Raw genomic sequence first — 24,920 nt, 5'->3', positions numbered from 1 at the left:
TCATTATTTATATACTCTCTTTCCACCTCATACAGTTTTTGTCTCCTCCCTTTGCCTCTTTGCAGATGTGACTTTCTCTCTGTTTCTTTTTCAAAGAAATACAATGTTATGTAATTATGAACCCAACCCTTGTTCCTCTACAGAAAACCGGAGGAAGATAGCAGTGAAATCTGATAGCAGCTGGGCTCGGCTGGTTCGACACACTGGTTCGAGGTGTGAAATTAAACACACAAAGGTTTTATTGCTGGTATGAGAGAAGGAGGAGGGATTAATTTGTTGTAAAATGTTTAAACAGAACTAATAAGTGCCTGCAGGGTGTTGCTGGATTTGTCTTGCCATATGCCATAGCAGTCAGGGACACGGTAGTGTAAACAGGCTAAATAAAGCTTACCTTGTGCCTTTAAGTGCTTAAAAAACGGTTTCCCTTTCATCACATGTTCAACACTGGCAAAGATTAAAATTGTTATGATGTATTATACTGGTACATTCATCTGTTGCATCGCAGGCAAGGTTCAAATGATTCAATACATATTTGGCTATTTTATATGTTCTCAAGCTATATTTAAGATTATTCTTAGTATTATCAACCCATGAAATAGCCTGTGTTAATCATAATAATCATGCGAGTTCTGCTAGCCTAAACCGTTATTATTAATCATAACTTTCATCTGCCCAGAAAACAGAATCCCTTAGTTTAGAGTCTGACTTTGTGTGCATATAAAACCCCAAATAAATGTTACAATTTTAAACCATGCATAAATAGTTGTGTTATTACCAGGATAGTTAGACAATACTGTAAACATAGACAATACGGTCTATGTTGTTTTTTTCTGCCCATTTAATCAAAATGTTGTTCTTTAAAATGTTGCTTGTATGTAGGCCTACATGTACACATCTGGCCAGGTTCATAGTGATTGAATAGCCCGTTGAACACTGTTTCGCAGAGAGAAAATATGTTATTATATTTGATCGTGTTACACCGAGGTCTTCCATAATAGGCATACCATTATTTCCTGTTTATCAGTGGGTCACTTATATAGACGTTTCGTAAACAACCCCAAACCTCTACTATAAACAGTTGCTGCTTTCGAGTAAAAACTATACTTCTTCCTGCATCCTCGTCGCCGCAGATCGTGAGTCTGACCTGGGATCAGTTTATGAACACATAGAACATAACATTTGAGCCGCTCCTCGCTAAAATAGGCCGACTCCAAATCAGAATTTTACAATAACCACTGCAAGCCGATTGTTTAAAGCTCGCCCCCTTTCAGAAACGAGACTAACCTGTTGAGCGTCACGGTAAAAGGGTGTTGGCATATCCTCTTCACCGAGACGCCGAGAGGGAGTAGGCCTATTTTCTTGTCCTACTAGTCAGTTGGTGTGTGTTGAAACACGCGAGAGATTTCCCAATTTGCTCCAAAGTTTACTGGATCGCGGATACTAAGCATCCGAGGTGAGTTTCGAGAAATAAAGCTGAGTTTGTTGGTGAGTTATTCCATGTTCTGGGTGATGCGTTCTTGTATTTAACGGTATAATTTTGTATCAACCCCCTCCCAAAAAAGATGGGGAAAAAACGTTGAGAATATGCGTTCAAATAAACTAGAACACACCGGTTATCCTAATCGTTTTTCTCAATAACCAAGATAGACCGTGGTCTTTCCCCCCCCTATTAATGGACACAGCCGTTATCAAACTTTATTATTAAAAGTTTAGTTTTATTTTTGTGCGGACTTAATCGCATGTTTTATGCTTGCCTATATTTGAACAATGGATACGATTAGTTTAGGATCGACTCCACGGGACGGGGCGAGGGCGTCCGCGTGCCGGAGGGCGTGATGATAATGCGCGTTGTCTTTTACGCGGCATGTTTACACACCTATTGTTTATAGTAACGTTAACGTAAGGCCGTCTTGTTCGTGTCAGCTCGCGTGTGTACGATTTTTTGACGTGCGACGTGATTCGTGGACGTTTTGCGAGTGAGGTCTTTCATCATGCGCGCGTTTATTTTAGCTGTGTGGTCTCCACGGAAAGTTGCGTGGCAGGATGCCACAGAGTGACAGTCCGGACACAATAGTTGATTTAACTGTTCGTAGGCCTATATTAAGACGCGTTATGTTGGATAGGTTAGGTTTAAAATAGAAGACTACTGTCGTCACACATGTCGTTTTTCGCGTGGATGGACCAATTTGTCACGCGTGCACCGAACACTTACGGGCGCATACACACGCACACGCACACACACACACACACACACACACACACACACACACACACACACACACACACACACACACACACACACACACACACACACACACACACACACACACACGTTATTGTGCTTTGTTTTTAGGTTGCATAAGTTGTTGTCAGGGGGACAATGCTGTTGTTGTATTGAAAATATATACAGCGGCTGATTTATAAATTTAAATTGTAGATGTTATCAGACTAAGTTGCCCTTTTCTGTCTATCGCAGCTCTCTCCTCTGTCTTTCATTTTCTTTTCTTTTAGTTGACAAAGCCTTGACTCTGTTGTTGATTCAGTCTAATGCACTCAGGACAGCGTAAAGGTTGCATTCTTCCCTTGGATCAGGTTGTGTTAAACTAGTGTCGCTGTAGTTGTAGCCTACACATTCAAATGGTTGTGTTATAGTGCAAAAAGAACAACGGATTAGGTGATAGTGGTAGTGTTATGACTCGTATGCCTTTAGCCTACTTACTTGAATCCGATAATAATAAAATGGTCCTTATTAAAACAAATGAAGTTCGGAAATGAGATGTTATCGGCCTACGGATATGTTGTTTTCTTCTTTGTGTATGCATTTTCCGTCATTCAGTAGTTAATTTTGTTACGTTGATATACAACATGGAACCTTTACCCTTTTAAGTGTTAATTGTAAAGATGGAAAGATCAGGGATGCTAGAAAACACATTACAGCTAGACTGTAGTAAACACAAACACACCCGCACACCCGCACACACACACATGCATACACACACACACACACACACACACACACACACACACACACACACACACACACACACACACACACACACACACACACACACACACACACACACACACACACACACACACACACACACACACACACTTAGAGGCTATCTTCAGCACATTATTGATAGCTTTCACCAGAGCCCTCGAGGCCTTCATTTGTCCTCACATGTCCTCACAGCAGATTGCAGACGGTCATGCCTCTACTAATGTGATCTACGTTAAATCGCCCACCAGTTGACCTATAATATCATACACATAATCCGGATGGCATATTGGGTTTGAGGAAGAGATGAAGGTTAATGTGTATACTGCAACCAGCCCATTTGAAGTAATGGATGCACTTATTTCAATGTGTACTATCCATGCCATTTGAACAGTGAATGGCCATTATGACAAGCCGTGTGGGTGTGTGTATATTGCTTCTATATACATGTCTGCACTTCTCACACATTATGTATGCCCAACTACATAGCAAAGCAAAGCAAAGAAGTCCTCAAAAGTTAAGCTAAGTTGTTTAATTTCATATGAAGTAAATACACACAGAGTACACATACTGCCTATATATAGTATTTTTCCTTCAATAAAATGAGAAGTCCTGTTGCTAACCATGTGGTAACCATGTGTGACTCATATCTCTAGTATGTTCCGATCCCGCTCTCCCTTGCTCTCTCTCTCCTTCCCTCCCTACCTCCCTCTCTCCCTTGCTCTCTCTCTCCCTCTCTCCATCCTGTCTTATCCCATGCCATTTAACTCTCTTCATGGCTCTCCTTCCTCTCTCTCTCTGTCTCTCTGTCCTCAAGCTCCCTTTCTCCCTGTTTCATTTCCCTCTTTGGACTTATTCTGTGCCCCACTTCTCCCTCTCACCCATTCATCATTTCATTTTTCCACAATTAGCTTTTTGTAGCTGAATGTTCTTTGAAGTTAGGATGAAGGGTTAAGGGTATTCCACCAGAAAGAGGGTCAACGGATGTCAACGTGAAAACACATTTTCAAGTGAGATAAAATATAAAATGTCGTCAGTTTTGTCCAATTGAGATTGAATGTTTAGTCTTCAATCTTTATTGCACCTATGTGTGTGTTTGTGAGGTTGTGCTTGTGTTTGTGTGTGTGGCCATAAAGGAAGTCTGGCCTAGTGTTCCTGTCGGACACAGGAATTTACTGCTGCTAATTTGGGAATAATGATAGGACAGCTGCCTTTGTAGCAATAGGAACGCCATGCCACATACTACTCCTTCTACAATACACAGATATGAATACGCGTGTGTGCATGTGCGTGTCTGTTTTAGCGATTGCCTCAACAGGTTACAGTTACACATAAACAAACATAAATACGCACAGAAACAATTTATTCAATGAATCTATGTGGGGCCGTGTGTTGGTGTGTGTGTGTGTGTGTGTGTGTGTGTGTGTGTGTGTGTGTGTGTGTGTGTGTGTGTGTGTGTGTGTGTGTGTGTGTGTGTGTGTGTGTGTGTGTGTGTGTGTGTGTCTGCATTTGTGTTTGAAAGATTCCCGGGAAGGTTGAAGTTATACATGCTCAAACACATGTACACACTAGGATTGGAATGTAATTGATGTGTGAGTGTGTGTGTTTCTGCGTGCGCACGTGAACACCAGCTTGCAACAGAATGTTTGTTCACTTGAACTGGCATTCGAGGGACAATGGAGGGGCGATATCAGGTATTGAACCTGACTCATTGACGGCTGAAAGGAAACACATTTCCAACTAGGGCATTCATCCTCGTGTTAATTCTCCAATGGCGACCACATGCACTTAGCCTTAGCCTAGCCTGCATTGTGCTAATAAGCTAGGCTACGACCATCATTGTCATATCATGAGTCAGCCCCCCGATGATTGGTGAATACTTCCTCCTTTGTCACATGTTGCATGCTGTGCACTGAAAGTAGTTTTCGGAGACGATCAGAGATCTATTTGGTCACATGACTGACCAAGCCCAGTGCAATGTGTCTCTGATCAGCATACCCACAAACATGACAATCAACCATAGTTAACACACCATAATGAACCAAACATTCTCGCTCAAGCCAGTCTTCTTACTGCTTGAACCTCAACTGTTAAGGAAATGCGGAATTCGAAACAGAAAGAAGCAAAGAATGCAGTAAGACCAGATGGCCACAGAGACAACGACTTAAAGAGAACAAAATGACATTAAGCAACGAAGCCTTGCTCTGTACTTCAGGGAGGGCTGAGAGGGACGAAGGCAGACCACAGACGAGGACGTTTAGTGATATCAAAGGCCAAAACAGTGCTGTCTTTATGTCCCAGACAAAGAGTAAGGGGAAAAGTGGCAGTAGCATCAGCAGGGAATCTGTAGTGCTGCAACGTCCCACGACCAGGGAGAACGTCTGCCAGCGGGTCCGCAGAACTCTCCTCCACAAGAAAGGAGTCCTGTTTTACATTCACATCAGATTCCTCTCTGTTGTGGATGTGTTTATGTGCTGTGTGGGCTTTCAGGGGGCATTCTGCAACACTACGATAACAGGTTTATTAAAATGGCTCATCCAACGTTTTATAAAAGGTAGAGATAAATATTAAGAACTCTGTGGGAAAGAAAGGCATTCAGAGAAATACATTATCCTATACCTAGCTGTAGCTGTAGCTTTGATGCTGATCAAAGCAATGCTGATTAGAAGTGATTTGCTTTGTGCGCCATATGGACCTTCACACCCTCTCTCTTGGCATTTCCTCCATAACAACCATGAATGCAATACACTTGTGTATTCACCAAGCCCGGCTCAACCCTAAACTAACATTAGCTTTAGAATATGAGTCTCCGTTATAAACCAGAGGTCATCTCTCTGCTGTTCTTGTTGATTTTTGGATTTGCTCCTTCCCCATTTTCTTTTCCTATCACCTCTCCCTTCTTCTGTCCTCTCCCCCCTCCTTTCCTCTCCTCTCTCCTCTCCCCTCCCCTCGTGTCCTCTTTCCTCCCCTCTCCGACTCACCTCCTCTCACCCTCTCTCTCTCGTTCTTTCACCCTTTCCTCCCCTATCTGCTTTCCTCTGTTCTCTCGTCTCTTGAAGTTAGATAAGTCATCAAGCGGTGGCTGGATCACACCACATTTCCTTGCCTCCCTCTCTGGTTGCCTTGGAGAGGCACCTGGGGAGATTCCTTCCCCTGGTGTGTTGTTTATGTTTGTGCGTGCGTGTGTGTGTGTGTGTGTGTGTGTGTGTGTGTGTGTGTGTGTGTGTGTGTGTGTGTGTGTGTGTGTGTGTGTGTGTGTGTGTGTGTGTGTGTGTGTGTGTGTGTGTGTGTGTGTGTGTGTGTGTGTGTGTGTTTGAGAGGCTGGGAAAAACGAGTAGGTCAAAGTTACATACACATGCATAACATGAGTGTTAACATACCTGGCACACTCGTTTTATGTTCTTCCTCTCACTCTCTCTCTCACATTCCGTCCCCCTTTCGCTCTGTGTCTCTCCGTGTCTCGCATTGTAAGCCTTCTTTGACTTGAACCGTGCAGCTGAGATACTTCAAACAATGTCCGCGCTGATCCAGGACTTTGGCTCCCCCTTCTTTCGCCCCCCATGTTTATTTGAAAATCATGTTGAGAATCATGTTTTATCAGCACGTTTTCCCACTGCCCAGCGACAGCCTTCGCTCTCGGTTTGAGTGGAGCACACATCATTCACATACATTTGGTGGCCAAACCAAATACATGTAACATGTAACACATGGGTTTTGGGTAAATGTGACCCATGTCGTCGGGTGAGGATTTGGGGTGTGGTTTAGGCGAGGTTTAAGAATAGAAAATGCTTGTCTAAATGTCCTGTAAAATATATAAAGAGGCACACAATTTTATAAGCAGAATTCTTTGGGCTTAATATTGTACATTTACGTCTAACTGGTAATGAAGGGCGATGGATTTTCTCTTCACCTAGACTGTGGGTCACTCTGTGCTTATTACTGTGGTGTAGTGGGGGCTTTCACACAAGTCACAGCCCACAGCAGAAAGGAGTGCAACACCGCACTGTCTTTGGTGCTAAACAGGGAACAGTGAAAGCCCATAGTGTGTTTTGCCCTCTCACAACATTTCAACTTGACATTTAGTATTTCTTTCAAAACTGGGTCCTTTGCGGAACAAGTCCAGGGGTATAACTCAAAATGCTGACAAGCTAGTTTGACTAGACATGATTTCCATAAGGCCGTTGGTCTGGGCAGCCAAATGGACACACAGACACATTTAAACTAAACTCTTTGTTGCTGCCCCAGCAGTTTGAATTCTTCTGATTGTTGTAGCTTGTTGTAGCAAATGCATTTGCTTCTGCATGCCAGTTTCAGTTGGTCACTGCTAGTTGAAAGTGCAACACTTGCCGTCCAGCTAAAATCCTGAAAGACCTGGTTATCTGACATGTCCCCACTATTGAATATCACCTTGTGTCTGCTGTTTCATCTAATCCCCTTAGATTGTACTGATTCAGTACAATAAGACAATGGAGGTCTGGAGGGAACCATGCAGTGAGCCACTGAGATTAGGTGAATGCCTTAACAGAGACATGAAGGGATACCAGAGATGCTTGGTTTTAGACAGCTGGGTTGGCTTTTTTAGCAGACAGTTCTTTAAAAGTACTTTGTTTAAGCATAGGTGGTCATTATAACTAGGCATGATTTATATCGGCATTGCTTTTTGTATGCTTATTAAGGGCCTATAGCATCTGTCTGTCTCTGTCTTATCATTTAGTGCCCTTTGAGAATAGATTCCATTTATTCTCTTCTTTGTGTAATTGTGTAGCCCTGTTTGCCTGGGAGCTAATTCACAAACATGCACGCACAGTCACACACACACAAACATGCACACACACACACACACACACACACACACACACACACACACGCACACACACACACACACACACACACACACACACACACACACACACACACACACACACACACACACACACACACACACACACACACACACACACACACACACACACACACACACACACACACACACACACACACACACACACACACACACACATACACACACAAACACATATGTCGTATTTTATTTCCCTTTGTCTTGCTTTTCTCTCTCTCTTTGTGTCGGTCTATTCATGCGCCACATGAGCAGAAAAAAACAACTTTATGTGCAGGGCCTGTCGAAGTGCCGTCCAGAAAGTTAAATGTGATTATCTGTTCCCTTGGGAGGGGAGATAACGTTGTTTAAACAGGCCTAATACGTCACCAGCGCAGAGCGGTCAATGCTCTACAGTCGATACAAATACATCACAGGACACTCAAGCTCTCGCCGTGGGATAAGATGTGATTGTGCTTGTAATATGCATTGCTAGAACAATGTGAATTGATCTCTGTTCTGTTTCTGCTGTGAAAAAACACAAAATGATGATTTAAAAAAGACGCACCCTTTGACATTTTCTTCTTTATGTTACAGATAACGCCACTTCTTCAAGATGTCTAAGATGTCTACGATTTCCGCATTGGTTTTGATGACACGTAAGTTAAACACTATAGCACTACTAAAAAATTCAACACTTCTTCTCTTAACTTGTTTTGTTTATTCATTAGATTAAAAAATACGTAAAAAAAAAGTATATTGTATTATAAACAATGAACTAATCTACACACATGTTCCAAAAGTGATCAGACCGTTGCTTCATGTTGAAGTCAGCCTTATGACAGTGAAATTAATTAACAGTTCCCCTCCCTGCTCTTCGTAGAATGAGACAATGCGGGCAGAAAGCTAGCATAATTATTTACATTTGAATGTAACATACATTCAAAAAACATTTAAAAAAAAGTATTAAAACCAAAAAAAAGGTTTCAACAATCATTTGTCCAGCAGAGGTAATTTGTCAACTGAGTACAGTAATTCTTCATTAATTAAGGATAGAGAAAAAAATGGCGGCATGGATTTAACCGTTTTATGTAACATGCAAACAATGAGAAAGACAAAAGGAATGCCAAAACAGAATACATATGTAACTTAGGTAACTTCCATGAGCTGCTCTGGAATTTCCAATAAACAGACTCTAGACCACTGGCATTCTTTAAAGTAGGGTTGAATCAACATTCAGAACAGGATAAGAAGAGAATAAATGGAAAGCTGAGGAGAAGACCTTGACAGAAAGACAACCTGTAAAAGAAACAGTTGTAAACTGTATCTCTCGCCTGTTCTTTTACAGTTGTGTCCCTTGTTTTTGCTGAAGAAGTCAATTGTAAGTACTTTTAAGGCTTTTACTTTGAAGGACCTTGTAAGGTCCATTTATAAGCTTGTGTTTTTCCTCAATCGTTATTGAACTTTTAGACTTTTGTTATAAACTAAGAAAACGTGTTGTTGATAACACAGCCTACTGACAGGCTACAGGATGTGTACACCAATCATATCATAACTTGATAGGTATGAATCTAGCTGTCCTCACTAAACAAGCAAATCATTAACCACATTATTCCACCGGTCACTTTCCCCTGAATGTTGTCAGCGTTGTGAGATGTGGACGATTACATCTGTTGTGCTATCTATATCTCAAACTCACAATGTCTTTTTGCCCCCACAGCTGAACATGATCCCTTCACATTCGGTAAATATCTATATCTACCAATATTAAAAAATGCGTACATTCCCTTGTATTTCTGTAAGCAGATGCTTTAGGGTTCCACAGTCAAATGTATACAACTTGAGGAGTTTTAATCAGTAGCCTTCAGCAACCTGTCCTTCTGACCCATCGAAGGATTCTACAGATAACCGACGGAACAGTACTGAATAATCACAATTTAAACATTGTGGGAAAAAACAAATGTAGGCTTTAGTTTCAGGGTGGTGTATTGAAGCGCACCACTGCCACCTTAGACCTTTAAAATGTATTTTACAGTGCTCTGTTTTTGGTGTGTGCAGACTACCATAGACTCCGTGTTGGAGGACTGATCCTGGCTGCTGTCCTTTGTCTCATTGGCATCACCATTCTATTCAGTAAGAGAGGCTAACACAACACACACACACACACACACACACACACACACACACACACACACACACACACACACACACACACACACACACACACATGTAAAGGTGCACACACACTAACACACAAACTGTGTACACACACAAACAGCTGCACACACACGCACCCACATACACACACAGACACACACAACCGTAAAATTCCCATTTGTCATTCTCTTCATTCAGGTGGCCACTGCAGGTGCAAGTTCAACCAGGACAAGAGGTAAGTTGCCCTGATCATGTGTCATACTACAGTATGTGGCATCTTGTATGCAGCTAGCATATGTCGTTACCCTGTGATGTGACACACTGAGATGAAGATATGAAAAATATAAGAAGGATTTTTGAGTGTAACCTCAATTTCCCTCCCGGGATAGATACGGCTATTTCTTACCTTAACCTAATGTACATTACCTTAACTTTACTCATGTCGTCTCATCTCTCCTCATCTTATAGCAGATAATCTTACACTAATGAACATTAACTTAACTTAACTTAACCCATGTTACCTCATCTCCCCTCATCTCATCGTATGTTATGTGACCTTTAATGTCGTTCATGTGTTATCATGTGGGTTAAATGTGTTATACATACTTACTTACTTCTTGCTTCAACTTCTGTGCTGCAGGAGAAGGACAGGAAGCAATGCTCAGCAGATGCTCAATGACCAAGGTGGGTTTACAGCTTTGTAAATAGTCCTAAAGAACAAGCTGGGCCGGAAGTGGAGTGGGTGCATGAAAAGCTGTATACATCCATGCTCACATTTTATACGTGTAAGACTCTAACATTAATAAACAGTTTTTGGTATTGTATTGCACTGCCACACTGCCTGAAGAAAAAATACATGTAACACCCTTTGAATGTTGATGTTAAATCAGCATTAGTTACAAACTACATTACATTATTATTGTGTCAGCCATTCAAATATATGTATCCTGGCAACAAATTGAGTCACTCGGATTCGTGCATGTAGGGAAAATGACAGGATCAATACAATGAATAAATATAAGTGTCTTCTACACTGGTGGTACCTGATCTATTATTTCTACAACATACAATGCATCATTGATACTCAGCCAACAACCCAAAACATGTGTCCAAAAGGTCTACCTGTTGAAATTGAAAGACACTAATGTCTTCTTTCTAAATCTTGCCACCTGCAGGCCGCGCCAGTGAGTGCTAGAAGCTGATGCCAGAGCCACGACCCTTGACCTTTTGCTGGACGTGAAACCAACGAGATAACACATAGGCTTTGAGAGTCCTGAGACGTTCATAATGGGCTGAGGTTGTAGCAACAAAAGGGTACCAGAAATGGGGTCTTGAGCTACTGATTGGCTGATTACACACACACACACACACACACACACACACACACACACACACACACACACACACACACACACACACACACACACACACACACATACACCTACACGTGCAACCAAACACCCACAAGCACATCAAACAATTAGATATTAGATATTACAATATTATACACAAACTAGTCCTGTGTCGAATTCATTCTCTTATCGTGTCAATATTGTTCTAGCCTTGGTAAAAAAAAAAGAAAAAAGCCATATGCATCCTATAACAAATTAGTAGAAAGTGGCTGCTCTGTGTGCGTCGATTAATTATAGTTCTGGTGACATATATTGAGTAACTCAAATGAGAACACAAATCTTTACCAAAAAATATTAATCTAATGTATAGTTGAGTCAATATTATTTCATGTCGGTCAACTCCACTGTTGTCATAACTGCGCGATAGATAATGGAAAGGCTCTATTGTTTACCATCCTAACGCTTTCCTATGTGCATATGTTTTAAACGAATACTCATTGAATAATAATGTGACTTCCTAAAAAAATTGACTCTAAAATGAATCACAATAATATACTGATTTATATTTATGCAAAAAAAAGCTTTACAGAGGAATGTATTGGATTGCACTGTTCAGAGATATAGTGTGTCAAGTTTATATAAACCAAACAACTGTCAAAACCTCTTTGACTAGTGGTCTATTTATTTGGTCTCTACATTGTATGTGTGTGTGTGTGTGTGTGTGTGTGTGTGTGTGTGTGTGTGTGTGTGTGTGTGTGTGTGTGTGTGTGTGTGTGTGTGTGTGTGTGTGTGTGTGTGTGTGTGTGTGTGTGTGTGTGTGTGTGTGTGTGTGTGAGTGTGTGTGTGTGTGTTTGTGAGAGAGTGAGTGAGTGAGTGAGTGAGTGAGTGAGTGAGTGGGTGAGAAGTCTGTGTTCGTACAGTACAGTAAGTTTACATAAGAAAGTAGGAGTGTATAGTGACCAAATGTAGTTATTTGAAATATACACTTCAGTGATTAAAGTTGGATATGACCAATATATAAAGTAAACGTTTATACTTTCGGCTAGTGACACAAGATGAAACACACTTGGATAAGAAAGACCTATCCTTTATTGGAAATGTGTGTGTGTTCAAAGGGGGACTGAAAAATACATTTAAAACATCCTCCTGATCAACTAAATAAGTAAGGCTACCGAATTAGTTTATAAATGAAATGTTACATATCTAAATCTTTACCCTCAATCAAACATGATGGCGAACATTCCTGTCACTTGTGGAACCTGATCTCGCGAGTTCATATTGTGTTCCTCTTCGACTTTAGTATCTGATGGCCCTTTTCCATACTCATCTTCTGATTTGGTTTGACTCGGGTTGACTCGGCGCCTCAGCTCAGCCTGGCTGGGATTTGCACCGCCCGGTCCAACCGCCGTTGTTGTGAATAGCTCTCATTGATTTCAGAGTGCCTTTTATGGGTTATATTGCCGCTTAAACTCGTTGAAGTGCTTGAATGGTTAAACTACTGGCCCAGGGCACAGAGCAGGTATAATAATGCGGAATCATGTCGATAATTGCAAATTAGTAAATTCCTTATTTTATATAACCATTCGCAACCCTTGTTCATTACCGTCTATACCAGGGGTCTCAAACTCAATTTACCTGGGGGCCGCTGGAGGCAGATTCTGGGTGAGGCTGGGCCGCATCAAGTTTTCCACAAAAAAGTACAAATATCCAGTCTTCTCAAGCTTTACTATTAACAGTTCTGTAACATGAATGCTTTTTTGAACATGAATGGCTCTTTTGAACATGAACGACTTTAAAACATGAACCTTCTTCAGAACATGAAGTGTCCTTCTGAACATATGGCTTTTCTTGCCTACTCCTTACTGCCAGAGACCTGGCAGCGCTAAGTAAGATCGAAATACATCAGAGGAGTCACACAGGAGAGAACCCGGTCAGGTGCATGGTGTTTGGAAAGAGAAACACACAGAAAGGGCGTATCTCCAGCGCACACAGACTTGGGAGAAGCCATACCGTTGGCCTAGCACATTTCACCTCCGTCTTATGCAAGGTTTTTGTGCGCAGCAAGCTTTATAAATGAGGCCAACGGGCAAGCGCAGCGACTCGGCAAAAAAAAAAAAAAAAAAAATTAAAACGTGCGGGCCGCACTAACACTTAACTTTGATATCAAGTAGGGGGCCACAAAATATCGTCCCGCGGGCCGCAATTGGCCCGCGGGGCGCGAGATTGAGACCCCTGGTCTATACCATCTATAGGTCCAAACAAGGATATGAGACATAGGCCTACCAAACACATATTAACATCAGAAACTGATTATTTTAGTCTATGCTATTTCTGATGTGTCAAGCTAACACCAGTTATGAATGGTTTCTTCATCACATAATGGACTACACCATATAAGGTTTTAATGATTTTATAGCTAGATAAGTTAAAGACTACTACAAACATGGCCACTTTGCCTTTTCCGTTTTCCGCCAAGACAGACCAACGGTTTACCTGTATATCAGAACATGTAGGCGTGGCTTATTTACCATTCCGCCCACTCCCAATACAACGGTTTGTTTACCTGTGTTCGAGAGATGCTTCATGAACTACCTCCAGAACGCAAGCTCGTTTACCTTGTGTCTCTGTTAGAATAAACCACGTGCTGAACATTTACCCCTCTCCGAGTCATACCTAGCACGGACGACCACACCACAAAGGATCGAAATAGTTTTTCATCAAAACATTTCTATAATTGGACGGTCACTTTATGGCGCGACATCTGTCGCCTTTGCTGCTGCTTTTGTGGCTCCGTGCTGCAGAGGCCTAAACCACTGTGTGGTAGTGACATCCTTTGGTGACATCTAGTGGTCAGAAGTCAATATAGAGTTTTCAAACTTTACAAAAGGCTTACTGCCTTAACATTGGTCTATACTGTTTGGCTTTGATCTTTCAATAGTTGGCCTACAAGCTTTGTGTATTGGGTCGTTAAGACCAAATTAATACATCACCTATTTAGCATATTTGGCTTAATCCAATATTCACTGACCCCGTTTTGAACACGTGTATGCATACTACCTCACTGAGAGACCTGCAATCACATCCCATACTGCTAGAAACATTGTTAGGTACAATTGCTGTGGATTTTGGCATCCTTCCTATGCATGAGGCACCTGATAAATCCAACAAACATTAATGTAAAGACATAGTCATTCGCTGAATGCTGCTTTTCCTGATTAAAGGGTCTGACTCGAAAGTCGGCTTAATGAAGGCGTTTGATTCTGAAAAGTCAAAAGAACTGGATGTTGAGAGGAGAGGAGACCTGGAGGGTAGAGGAGACGAGGAGAGAGGAGAGGAGGCCTGGAGGGTAGAGGAGACGAGGTTAGAGGAGAGGAGGCCTGGAGGATAGAGGAGACGAGGTTAGAGGAGAGGAGGTTAGGGGAGAGGAGGCCTGGAGGATAGAGGAGAAGAGGTTAGAGGAGAGGAGGATAGAGAGGACGAGGTTAGAGGAGAGGAGGTTAGGGGAGAGGAGGTTAGAGGAGAGGAGGTTAGGAGAGAGGAGGTATGGAGGATAGAGGAGAGGAGGTTAGGGGAGAGGAGGATAGAGAGGACGAGGTTAGAGGAGAGGAGGTTAGAGGAGAGGAGGTATGGAGGTAAGAGGAGAGGAGATATAAGCACTCCGGGCTTTTTTGATAAACATGTTTTATTTCGCTTGTTTAATTAAATTAAATTAAATTAATTAATTAAGGGCGCCACTAGAGGGCGCCCCAAACGCATTTGTCGCGCTAGGCGAGTATGCCAATCGCGATAGAGGACCAGACTCAAGTGCATTGTGATCCTGCTTGAATATCGGTAGGGTAGGAGTCGGTACACTGGAAAAGTTTTACAATATTTCAATGTAGGATGATATCATTATTGTTCATGGTCTTCCTGGATTCCTTCAAGGAATCTCGGTCTCTCCTGCTTCCTGAATGGAAACATAATCACGTCGGTCTAAACAGTTTATGCAAGCAGTGAGATAGGAGGGCATCATCACAATAACAACGGGGATAAACTATCAGTAACTTCAGAAACTCACGTAGGCCTACGTGCTTCTACAATATAAAGCAAGCCTACGTTGCATTGCGAAGAATATGCCTCATGCTCGTCTTATTATTCGTATATATAAATGTGTGTCATTATTGTTATGGACGGAAGGTGGAGACATGTCACCATCTTTCCCAGCAAAAGCGTGACCGTTATTTTAAGAGGCCACATGTGGATTAAAAAACGCTCACGCTTGCCTAGCGGTTCATACACAGGTTTGCGCATAACCTTTTGGCTGTTTGTGTGCTGAATTACGTTAACAAGGGCCCACTGGCCACGTCCATGGTGGACGTCAGCAATCTGTTATCACGGTCACCGCCCCTCCCTCCCTCTCACCCTTTCCCTCCCCCTAGCCCCTGCCGGATAGGTCGGCCGCCTGGGGTCAGCAGTCAATCCCCCCCACAAGCTTTCCACTATGCCATCAGCCCCTCCCTCCCCGTCGCCCCGCCCTTTGCATCCGCTCCCCCCAACATCATTTCCAGTAAATGTCCACTCCTCACTTAAAATTCTTTACGAAGTCGAGGGGTGAGGGGAAGCGAGGACGTTGCGATATTCTATCAAGCCCTTGGTTAGATAACGTTTAAGTCGAGTCCATTAGCCAAGTTTTCGCGTGGAACAATCCATAAACTTTTAAAACCGATGGACCCCAACAAGGCAGCGAGCGCCCCTGAAGCAGGGTGGAATCCTGGGGAGAAAAACGCTCAGGGCATGTCTGCCCCTCCGCCATACCAAGACCACCCCCAGTACGCCAACGCAGGCTACCCACCTCAGCCCGGACCTGGATATCCAGCCCAGGTATGCCAACACATATTTCATGCGATTTATCTCTATTAACTTAGATGTTTTAGTGGCACACATCCAGCACTATGTCAGTCCGACAATGTTAAACGAAGAACCAAAAAGTAAAACATTTGTTATTTGCGTGCTTTGAATTTCAAGATGTAGGCCATCATCGCTTAACATAACTGGTTTCCTGAACTTTCACTCGTAAATTCAACAAGAGGCCCTTTCTTTTACAATACTTAGGGCTATCCTACTAAATGCTTTAAAATATAAATATAAAAATTAATTATATTCAGCTTACGTTGGAGTTTGTCACAAACTTGGATTTTTAACTCTGTCCTATCTCATCCACGACCCACCCCTCTCCTTCCCAGTACCCAGGCTACTCAGCTGCCCCTCAGGGCTACTCAGCTGCCCCTCAGGGCTATGGACCGCCGCCCCAGAATGCGTACGGACAACAGCCCTACCCCATGAGCCCCGGGCAGCAGTACCCAGCCCAGCCAGGGTCTGTGGTGGTTCAGCCCACTGTCTTTGTGCACCGGGCTCCCCTGACGCAGCCGGTTAACGACTACCTGGGCTACTCCATCTTCACCATGCTCTGCTGCTGCCTGCCCCTCGGAGTAGCAGCCCTCATATATTCCATTTCGGTAAGTGAAGGGTCTTGCTTCGTCGAATGTAGTGCTCATCAACCTCTGTTTTTGCTGCCCAACTTTTGCATGTTAAATGGACCCTTACCGAGGTGGCGAGGAGTCTGTGTTCACCAAAGTTTAACAAAGGCTTAGGTTAGGCAAGGTTAGCTCTATCCACGACAAGCAGTCTAGAAGTTTCTTAAAATCATTTAGCATTAGTTGGTTAACAATTAGTATAATTTGCTTCATTTTTAACCTGTTTTGAGGGGACTCAGCCGGCCTTTGCATGGCCTGCCGTTGTTACAGGCAAGTTACAATAGGGTTTAATAGGAGAGTATGTCTTCAAATAATTGTACTAGCAACAATCATCAAGTATCAGATATTAGGTATATTACCAGTTGACAAAAACAACTCAGGGCTTCTGCTCAGAATCAGTGCATATTGCACTTCTGCAATTTTTCTATGGTGAGATATATAATTAAGTCAGAGGACGCCCACGTCCTCATTAACCCAGTATGCACTTCTGCTTTGCGTAATGATCTCAGTACAGCTGCAGAGCCACGGCCTCCTCTGGCCTCAGCCTGTTAACCCTTTTAACCTGTTAACCTGATTACCTGTTAACCGGTCAACCACTTAACCCGCCGGTTCTCTCTCTTCTGGCTGCCAGAACCCACTAGGGCATTGGGCAGCCCCATGGGCTGATGCATCTGGGTTTTCCCAAACGCTGTGCCGCACCAGTTTCATTGGATATGCGCTCTGAAATATTCACCAAAGTAGTAGAGCGTTGTAGCCCTAGGCTACAACTCTGTGAAAGGTTTCTTTGTTTTCCCGGTTGGGACTTGTTTGGGAGTTTTCTGTAAAGGCGAGGGGGACACAATCGAAGTCAGCACAGAAAAACAGCCTTTGTGTGTTCTGGTATACCCCCCCCCCCTGGCAGAATTAATAAATCAATGTTAGACATAACTTAGAAAAATGTGAAAGTGTTTTGGAGGATAGATTTAGTCTCCGAATGAAAAAACCTAACTTCCAAAGCCACTCCTCCGACACGCGTGCCTAGCTTCTTAGCTTCAGAAGTAGGTATGCATGGCCTTGTGGAAGACTCAGGTCAGTCGCAATGAGGGCATGGGCAGGTAGCTGGTGGGTTGGTACAGAGACAGGTATCCAACCAATTTCATTATGGCTGAATGAAATGGTTGGATGGGCGTAGTACTGGCCTGGGACATCTACAGATACCACTTCCTTTTTTGTTCTGGATTTATTGACTGCTGTCGGCATGTCCGGGTCATTTCAACAAATGACGACAAAAAGTACAATTCCCTTCCATTCCTGTTATGTGTGCATTTTATCTTCCCTCTTGTTAAGTAGCCAAGCGAATGACCAATGACAGTGGATTCATGTGGTCAAGTCAGGCCACTCACGTTACTGCGTGCATTTAGCTTTTCGGATGTTGAGGAAATACAAAAGCAGGAATTCAGAACACACCCCTACAATCCTACAATACATTCTTTCCAAGGCTGCGTTTGTTAGCTGACTCTGAGATGCATGAAAATAATACAATTTGTTAATATAGACACACTTTCTGCACAACAAAAGCACAAAGATTGTACTTTTCACAAAGTATGAGGGAGGCTTAAGCCCAGAACATTTGAATCCTGCTTCCAAGCCCATCAGGTAAACAACATAAAACGTGTTTATGTCGTAGAAGTCACGCACAGGAAGGCAGAAGTGGATTCCTGGAATCTGGGGAGGAGAGGAGAGGGGAGGAGGGACTGTTTATCAGAGAGGTTGCAAAGGGGTTGGCCGCTGTTATATTTTTCCCAAATGGTTTTGATAATTTTCCAACGATAGGGTGTGGCTACCAGTGTTTCGATGGTTATAAGTTACATGAAATATATATATATATATATATAATATATATATATTTCTCCAAACTGTTGCGTGAAGTTTGGCTAATTCCCAACGTGTGACATCATCGAATGACCATTCTTAAATGTAGTAAAAACAAGAAAAACACATTTGATGGGGAGACAAAAAAAGGCACCATCCTGAATGACCTTTCCTGCTTACCATGAAATTGAATTCCTTAGTATAATGTAGCTGAAATCCAAAGTAATACAAGGTTGAAGACGATTCAGACTCAGAACAGAATACATATTGCGTTGTTGCTTTTTAGTCTATAGGTAATCTGAAATGGACTTTGGCAGAGAGTTGCTTCCGTTTGGGATTTTCCTTCATAGATTACTCTATGTCTGTGCATGAAAATGTACAGAGATACATTTCCTTTTTGTAACAAGAACGTTTACAGCTATGTTTGTGTGTATACAGAACACCCAATGCTGGGTTGCAAAAAAGAATGCAGCGTCCATGGTACTCACTAATCAGTTACTGAGTAGTTAAGCAGTAAACTGCATAGCAAACGCGACATGGAGCAGCATATACGCACCCCTGCGCAATCCATTGTGTTGTGAGTTGGTTGGTGTGGTCATTGAGATGCCAGTGGACGCCGATGCTGATTTGTTTGCATCTATAGCGCCTTGAGACCAAATGGCCATATGTTGAATAATCCGTTTTTCAATTCTCAAGACGGAAAAGTCTCCACTAGGTTATCGAGGAAGCTGGTTTCTCCAGTTGGATAAGGGATGTTTTCGAACAGCTTTAGTTTGTCCAGTACCGAATCCCTAACCCAGGGCACAAGTCCCCCACAGAACAGAAAGATCCGGGAGTGATATCACCTGCATTAAATTGAATAGATTTAATTTAAATCATCAATCGGGTGAATTTTGAGAACAAAAATATGACATTTACTGACAAATTACTTACGATCCGCTGGTACTGATATTAATGTTGATGACACAATATAAAGGGTCATACTAAATAGGGTTGAGGAGATTTCAAAAAGCATTTAAGAAAAAATTACTAAAACACAGTGCTGAGCCTTTATACTACTAGATTATTGTTATTATCATTATTATTAATACTATTCAATTCATAGATTCTGTGAATACCAAATATTCTCTCACTCCCCCCCCCCCCCCCCCATCCACACACACACACACTCATACCCCCACAGCTGCCCTTAATACAGACTGCTGGGTTTAACCCAAAAAAAGAAACACAGACTTTATTTTTTTTATCATCATTTTTTGATATTGATAGTTTGGCGGCCGAAATTAGACAATGGAGGTGCCATAGTCTAATTTCACGAGACATAGTCTCGCTAATGTGTCGGAAACTATGAGTCAATGTGTTAAGCCATCCACACGCAGATTGCGGTGTGCAGGGTACTTCCTGAACTGCCTCTGTTGTTTACTGAGTGAAAGCTTCCATTTGCGGAAGCCAACAGTAAGTCGATTGTAACTTAGGTTAAAAGCTAACATACCAAGTAATATAACTTTATGGTTTTTTCGGCTACATTTACGACATGGCTCAGGCCAGAAATACCCTGTTCAAAACAGGTCTGTGATAAGGAGAGGGACTAGGATTCATATTCACACTCATGCTGTTATCTTCTGACTGTTTATGAAGGAACCTTGTCCACAACTTCCAGTTTCTACATTCGGTAACTTGGCTTGAGAGAGAGATTGCTTGGGAGTTTGTCAAAAGTCTTTTGTATTACGTGGGATAGGGATAGGGCTAAGCAGAAGGTTTTGTTTTCCACATGAGAGAGAGAGAGAGAGAGAGAGAGAGAGAGAGAGAGAGAGAGAGAGAGAGAGAGAGAGAGAGAGAGAGAGAGAGAGAGAGAGAGAGAGAGAGAGAGAGAGAGAGAGAGAGAGAGAGAGAGAGAGAGAGAGAGAGAGAGAGAGAGAGAGAGAGAGAGAGAGAGAGAGAGAGAGAGAGAGAGAGAGAGAGAGAGAGAGAGAGAGAGAGCTTGTTTGCACAACTTCAAAGATAGGTATTATTTTCCTTGGACTCACCCCCCCACCCTTCCAATTTCCAGCAAATGAAAGTGCAGTTTAGGTTTCATTTCTGCAAAAAGATTTTACATCATAACCTCTTCATTCATAGCACTGCTTCAGGCAAGCACATTTTAAACAGATAGTAGTTAACCAGAGCAATGGATGATTAGTCTTTTCCAAACACAAGGAGTTGACCCTATGTCGTTGAACAAATGTCAGTGCTTACAAAGAGTTTCAAAATATCATAAAAATGTAAGTCTGTTTATAATAACTTTACTCACTCACTTTTGAAAAGCTGATGGGTCCAGTAGTACACTAATGGGTCCATTATACTCTCAGTGGCTCTGTTTTTTCTGTTCTTACTGGAAGTCATTCCAGCCGTTGTTGATACATTCCCACCTTCTTCTGTGGTACAAAGCAGTTTCTTCCTACCAAAGTCTCTCCCTCTCGCTCCCTTCTTCTTCATTCCCTCTCTCCTTTTGTTTGGTTGCCCAAAGCAGGGCACTTGAAGTGGTTTCTTCTGACAAAATTGCCTTCTCTTTGGGGGAAATAGGTTGAATGTTTTCTTGGAATAAATAAAAGGTGTATCTGTATCTTCTGTGGATCTTCTGTGGACAATACAAAAAAAAAATGATAACGTGTTTGTAAAATATACTTGGGACCTTAACATGGTATGGAACTGCTAAAGCTATCACGTTTATTTTTTCAGACGCACTCATTTAAAGAATTAATTTGTAAAATGGAAGATGAAATGGACGTTTGTGAACTGGTGTATGGAGTCTGTAGAAGGCTACAGTTAGATAAGCAAGCGCTTTGAGTGTGAGAAAAGCGCTATATAAATTGAATCTATTATTATTTATTATAATAATAATAATAGCTGATCAGTTTTTTATAGCACTTTTCTAAATACTCAAAGACGCTTTACAAATAAGAAAGGAATACATACAGACAGTACAGACAATAAAACAAAAGGGGAAAAAAATAAACAACACCACACAGGCAACACATTAAGAGAGCGGGAGAGAGTGGAAGATGGCGGAGGATGATTTGTCAAATGTTGTAGGTCAGGGATGGGCAACTGGCGGCCCGCATCCTCACTCAGTCAGGCCCGCACATAATAAAAAATAAAAAAGAAGAATAATTGATCGAGTTACAGAAAACTCGGTCAAGAAAGATGAGAAGAATTCATAGAATTCGAAGGCAAACCCATGCGTTTAGTTTGCTTAGAAGCGATATCAGTCATTAAAGGTATCCACTTAAGTCGCCACTACAACTACTACAACTGCTTGTTGGGTTTGAGTTCATTGAGTTGTTGCACTTAATGTTGGGCCACTGTTTTTCAGTTTTTTGACTTCATTGAATGATGACGTATGTGAGCCCTTTGCACTGATAAAAATACTGACCATTCATGTGGCTGTTTGAGCATGGAAAACATGAAATGAATGTATGTTGGTTCAATTAACATACCATACATAGGTTATGATTCTGGATGATTTTTTAGGTAGTGGCCATCCCCAAAATGCACCAGAATACAGGAAATCATATCTACCAAATTCAAAATTATGTAGCTTCTCTCAGCTCACGTTTAGTTGAAGTGTGCAGTCATGTGGCCCTCCGATGGTTATGATGAAAAATGTGGCCCTCTTTATCATGAAAGTTGCCCATCCCTGTTGTAGGTGGTCCTGAAGAGATAGGTTTTAAGTTGACTTTTGAAGGAACAGAGTGTATCAGAGTTTCGGATGGCCAGAGGGAGGGAGTTCCAGTGGGTAGGGGCGATGGCGTAGGCTCGGTCCCCCAGGGTGCGATACTTGGTCTTGGTGATGGAGGTGAGGAGATTGGCATCAGCGGAGCGTAGGCGGCGAGTGGGGGAGTGGCGATGGAGGAGATCTGTTATGTACAGGTAAAGTTGTGCAGGTAAAGTTGTTTAGCGCTTTGTATGTGGTGAGGAGAATCTCGAAATTGATGCGTATGTACATATTGCAATTTTTGAAGAATAGTGGAGGGGAGGCCATGCAGAATGCTATTGCAATATTCGAGTCTGCAAGTGATGAAGGAGTGGATTAGTGTTTCGGCAGCTGAGGACGAAAGGGTGGGTCGATTGCGTGCAATGTTGCAGAGGTGGAAGAAGGATGTTTTTCTGACGCTGTTCATGTGTGTCTTGAAGGAGAGCGTGGGGTCCATTATGATGCTGAGATATAGATATAGTGGTTGCCACTCTCATATTGTGGCTGAGAGCTGTACTCTGGGCTTACTTACATACTGTAAAGACACAGATGGAAAGATACAGTAATTGCTTTAGATCCATGAACATAATTAGATCCATTTGGTGCAGCAGGCAGGAAGGGAGCTACATATTGTACCAACCCCATTGAGCAATATAGCCAAAAGCATTCAGCCTTTTCCTTTACGTAAGCCTTTTTGTTCCCTTTCTTTTTGTAATTTGAAGTAATATCATATTCATAGTAATATGCTAATGACCATTTAGTAAACATTACATCATATGGCTAAAACTTGATACCCAGCTCTGAAAGAAATCAGCAGCTCAAAATGTTTTTACGGCTGAAATGAAATGATAATTAAATTGTTTTTTCTTCATTTGTTTGATGAAGACGCCAGATACAGATGGGACTTCAGAAATTATTTCCTGAATGTTTTTTTCCAACTCTTCACATTATATTTACGTATTATTTTGGTTCATACTTGGTAATTTGCTTTGGTCTTTCTCTAACTAAAATAAGGACAGAGTTGAGTCCACAGTTGAGAAGGTGGCAGAAAGAGACAGTCAGTTAGGAAGAGGTGTGGTAAGAAGACATTTGGACGGCCACAGGTAAATTTCCATCCGACTAGATTACATTGATCCCTGCCACACTAGACTAGACTAGCGTATTCCTGCCAGCGGTATATATAGCATAGCCATGTAGGACTTTCAGCCTTTTCACACAGTACACACATAGTATAGGGGAATGTATGCAGACTTGCTCCTTGTTTCTGACCTCACCAGTAACATTGGGACACAGAGACGTGTGTGTGTGTGTGTGTGTGTGTGTGTGTGTGTGTGTGTGTGTGTGTGTGTGTGTGTGTGTCTGTGTCTGTGTCTGTGTCTGTGTCTGTGTCTGTGTCTGTGTGTGTGTGTGTGTGTGTGTGTGTGTGTGTGTGTGTGCCTATGGTGTGTCTGTCTGTGTCTGTGTGTGTGTGTGAGTCAAGGAGAACTCAAAATGATTCCACATAATCCTCCACTCTCACTCCAATTACTTTCATCAGATGTTTTTGATTCTTAGCCGTGGACGTTTCCCATAAACGTAGACTCCACCCCTCCTTAGCGCTTCCTCTTTGCCCATCCCTTAAAGCCACTCCCTACTCTAGTATTCTCTCACAATGGGACGCCCACCCATGGGATATCATGGCTGCGGATTCACATGCACATGACGGATGTCATAGAATCCTTCACAACATATTATACAAATAGATACAACTGTCTGTTTACACTTGCTCACATACAAACAGGAAGTTGGCATCAGGGGCAATGACCCCATCTATCTATACCCAGTCAAGAGCAAAGTAGACTGTTGGTCCCAAGAGGTAGTACAAGTGGTGAAATAGCTGTGAGCCGAACAGGAACACAACACAAACGGAAAAATACCCATTTTTTAATTTCCATGACGGTGGTTTTGAATGAGGAACGTATTATTCAAAAACACTTAACAGCACTTTCCCTGACCGCATGAGACTGATAACGTTTCACGAATGCGTACTCGATTTGTCTTTCTAATGATTCGTATGAAATATTGAATAATGATTTTTGGTGTATGTTAATAGTTTTTTAATTAGTATTAAATTACATTGCATATACAATAATCTATTGTTACAGCCCTCCCGGACATTCCAAGATTGCTAATAACTTGATTGAACAATATATTTCGAGTACACTGAAAGTATATAAGGTGTTTATTATAATCAGTGTATAAATATACTGAAATGGGGTATATAGTATACGCTAATAATACTTGAAGTTAAAATGCTGAAGTTGATAACGACACACTGCAAACCAGCCAAGTTATATGCATCTATGAAGTAGCGCTGGTCTGATTGTTTATCTGTAGTGTAATTATAGTATGATTGGTGGTGATTTAAAATACTTTCTCATCTTTATTGAATTATCATAAAAGGTTACAATGTAATTTGGAATTTGTTTTACTCACA

General features: G+C 42.0%; 2 protein-coding genes across 7 annotated transcripts in view; both read left to right on the top strand.

Annotated features, from left to right (window-relative positions):
* Nucleotides 1-1,304: 1,304 nt before the first annotated feature.
* LOC130391330 (phospholemman-like) lies at nt 1,305-11,436 on the top strand. Of its 3 annotated transcripts, none has more exons than XM_056601402.1 (8): nt 1,305-1,485; nt 8,436-8,497; nt 9,187-9,219; nt 9,559-9,582; nt 9,897-9,971; nt 10,194-10,230; nt 10,636-10,679; nt 11,171-11,436. In XM_056601402.1, exons 2-8 carry the CDS (start codon nt 8,455-8,457, stop codon nt 11,188-11,190), a joined length of 276 nt encoding a protein of 91 aa, XP_056457377.1. In that variant the 5' UTR covers nt 1,305-1,485; nt 8,436-8,454; the 3' UTR covers nt 11,191-11,436. The 3 variants fall into 3 exon arrangements, with proteins under 3 accessions (XP_056457377.1, XP_056457376.1, XP_056457379.1); XM_056601401.1 differs by having other exon boundaries at nt 1,306-1,453; XM_056601404.1 differs by lacking the exon at nt 1,305-1,485 and adding an exon at nt 8,280-8,317.
* A 4,426-nt stretch (nt 11,437-15,862) lies between these two features.
* si:dkey-33i11.9 (synapse differentiation-inducing gene protein 1-like) overlaps nt 15,863-24,920 on the top strand; it is a 30,172-nt gene continuing 21,114 nt past the window's right edge. For 2 of the 4 annotated variants that reach the window (XM_056602249.1, XM_056602248.1), the window contains exons 1-2: nt 15,863-16,207; nt 16,570-16,842. In XM_056602249.1, the coding sequence (XP_056458224.1) occupies nt 16,052-16,207; nt 16,570-16,842 (429 nt within the window). In that variant the 5' untranslated portion in view covers nt 15,863-16,051. The remainder of the gene's footprint in view (nt 16,208-16,569; nt 16,843-24,920) is intronic. The other 2 variants (XM_056602250.1, XM_056602247.1) reach the window with 2 other exon arrangements.

Source organism: Gadus chalcogrammus, chromosome 11 (genome assembly GCF_026213295.1).
Source record: "Gadus chalcogrammus isolate NIFS_2021 chromosome 11, NIFS_Gcha_1.0, whole genome shotgun sequence".
NCBI lineage: Eukaryota > Metazoa > Chordata > Actinopteri > Gadiformes > Gadidae > Gadus > Gadus chalcogrammus.
This window is presented reverse-complemented; position numbering and strand designations above follow the sequence as displayed.

What these genes read in the sequence shown, in the direction of transcription:
- LOC130391330 (XM_056601402.1), top strand. Translation starts at nt 8,455, where the DNA reads ATGTCTAAGATGTCTACGATTTCCGCATTGGTTTTGATGACAC. An exon ending in TTTTGCTGAAGAAGTCAATT is followed by an intron (nt 9,220 to 9,558) that starts GTAAGTACTTTT and finishes TTGCCCCCACAG; the next exon opens with CTGAACATGATCCCTTCACA. An exon ending in GCAGATGCTCAATGACCAAG is followed by an intron (nt 10,680 to 11,170) that starts GTGGGTTTACAG and finishes TGCCACCTGCAG; the next exon opens with GCCGCGCCAGTGAGTGCTAG.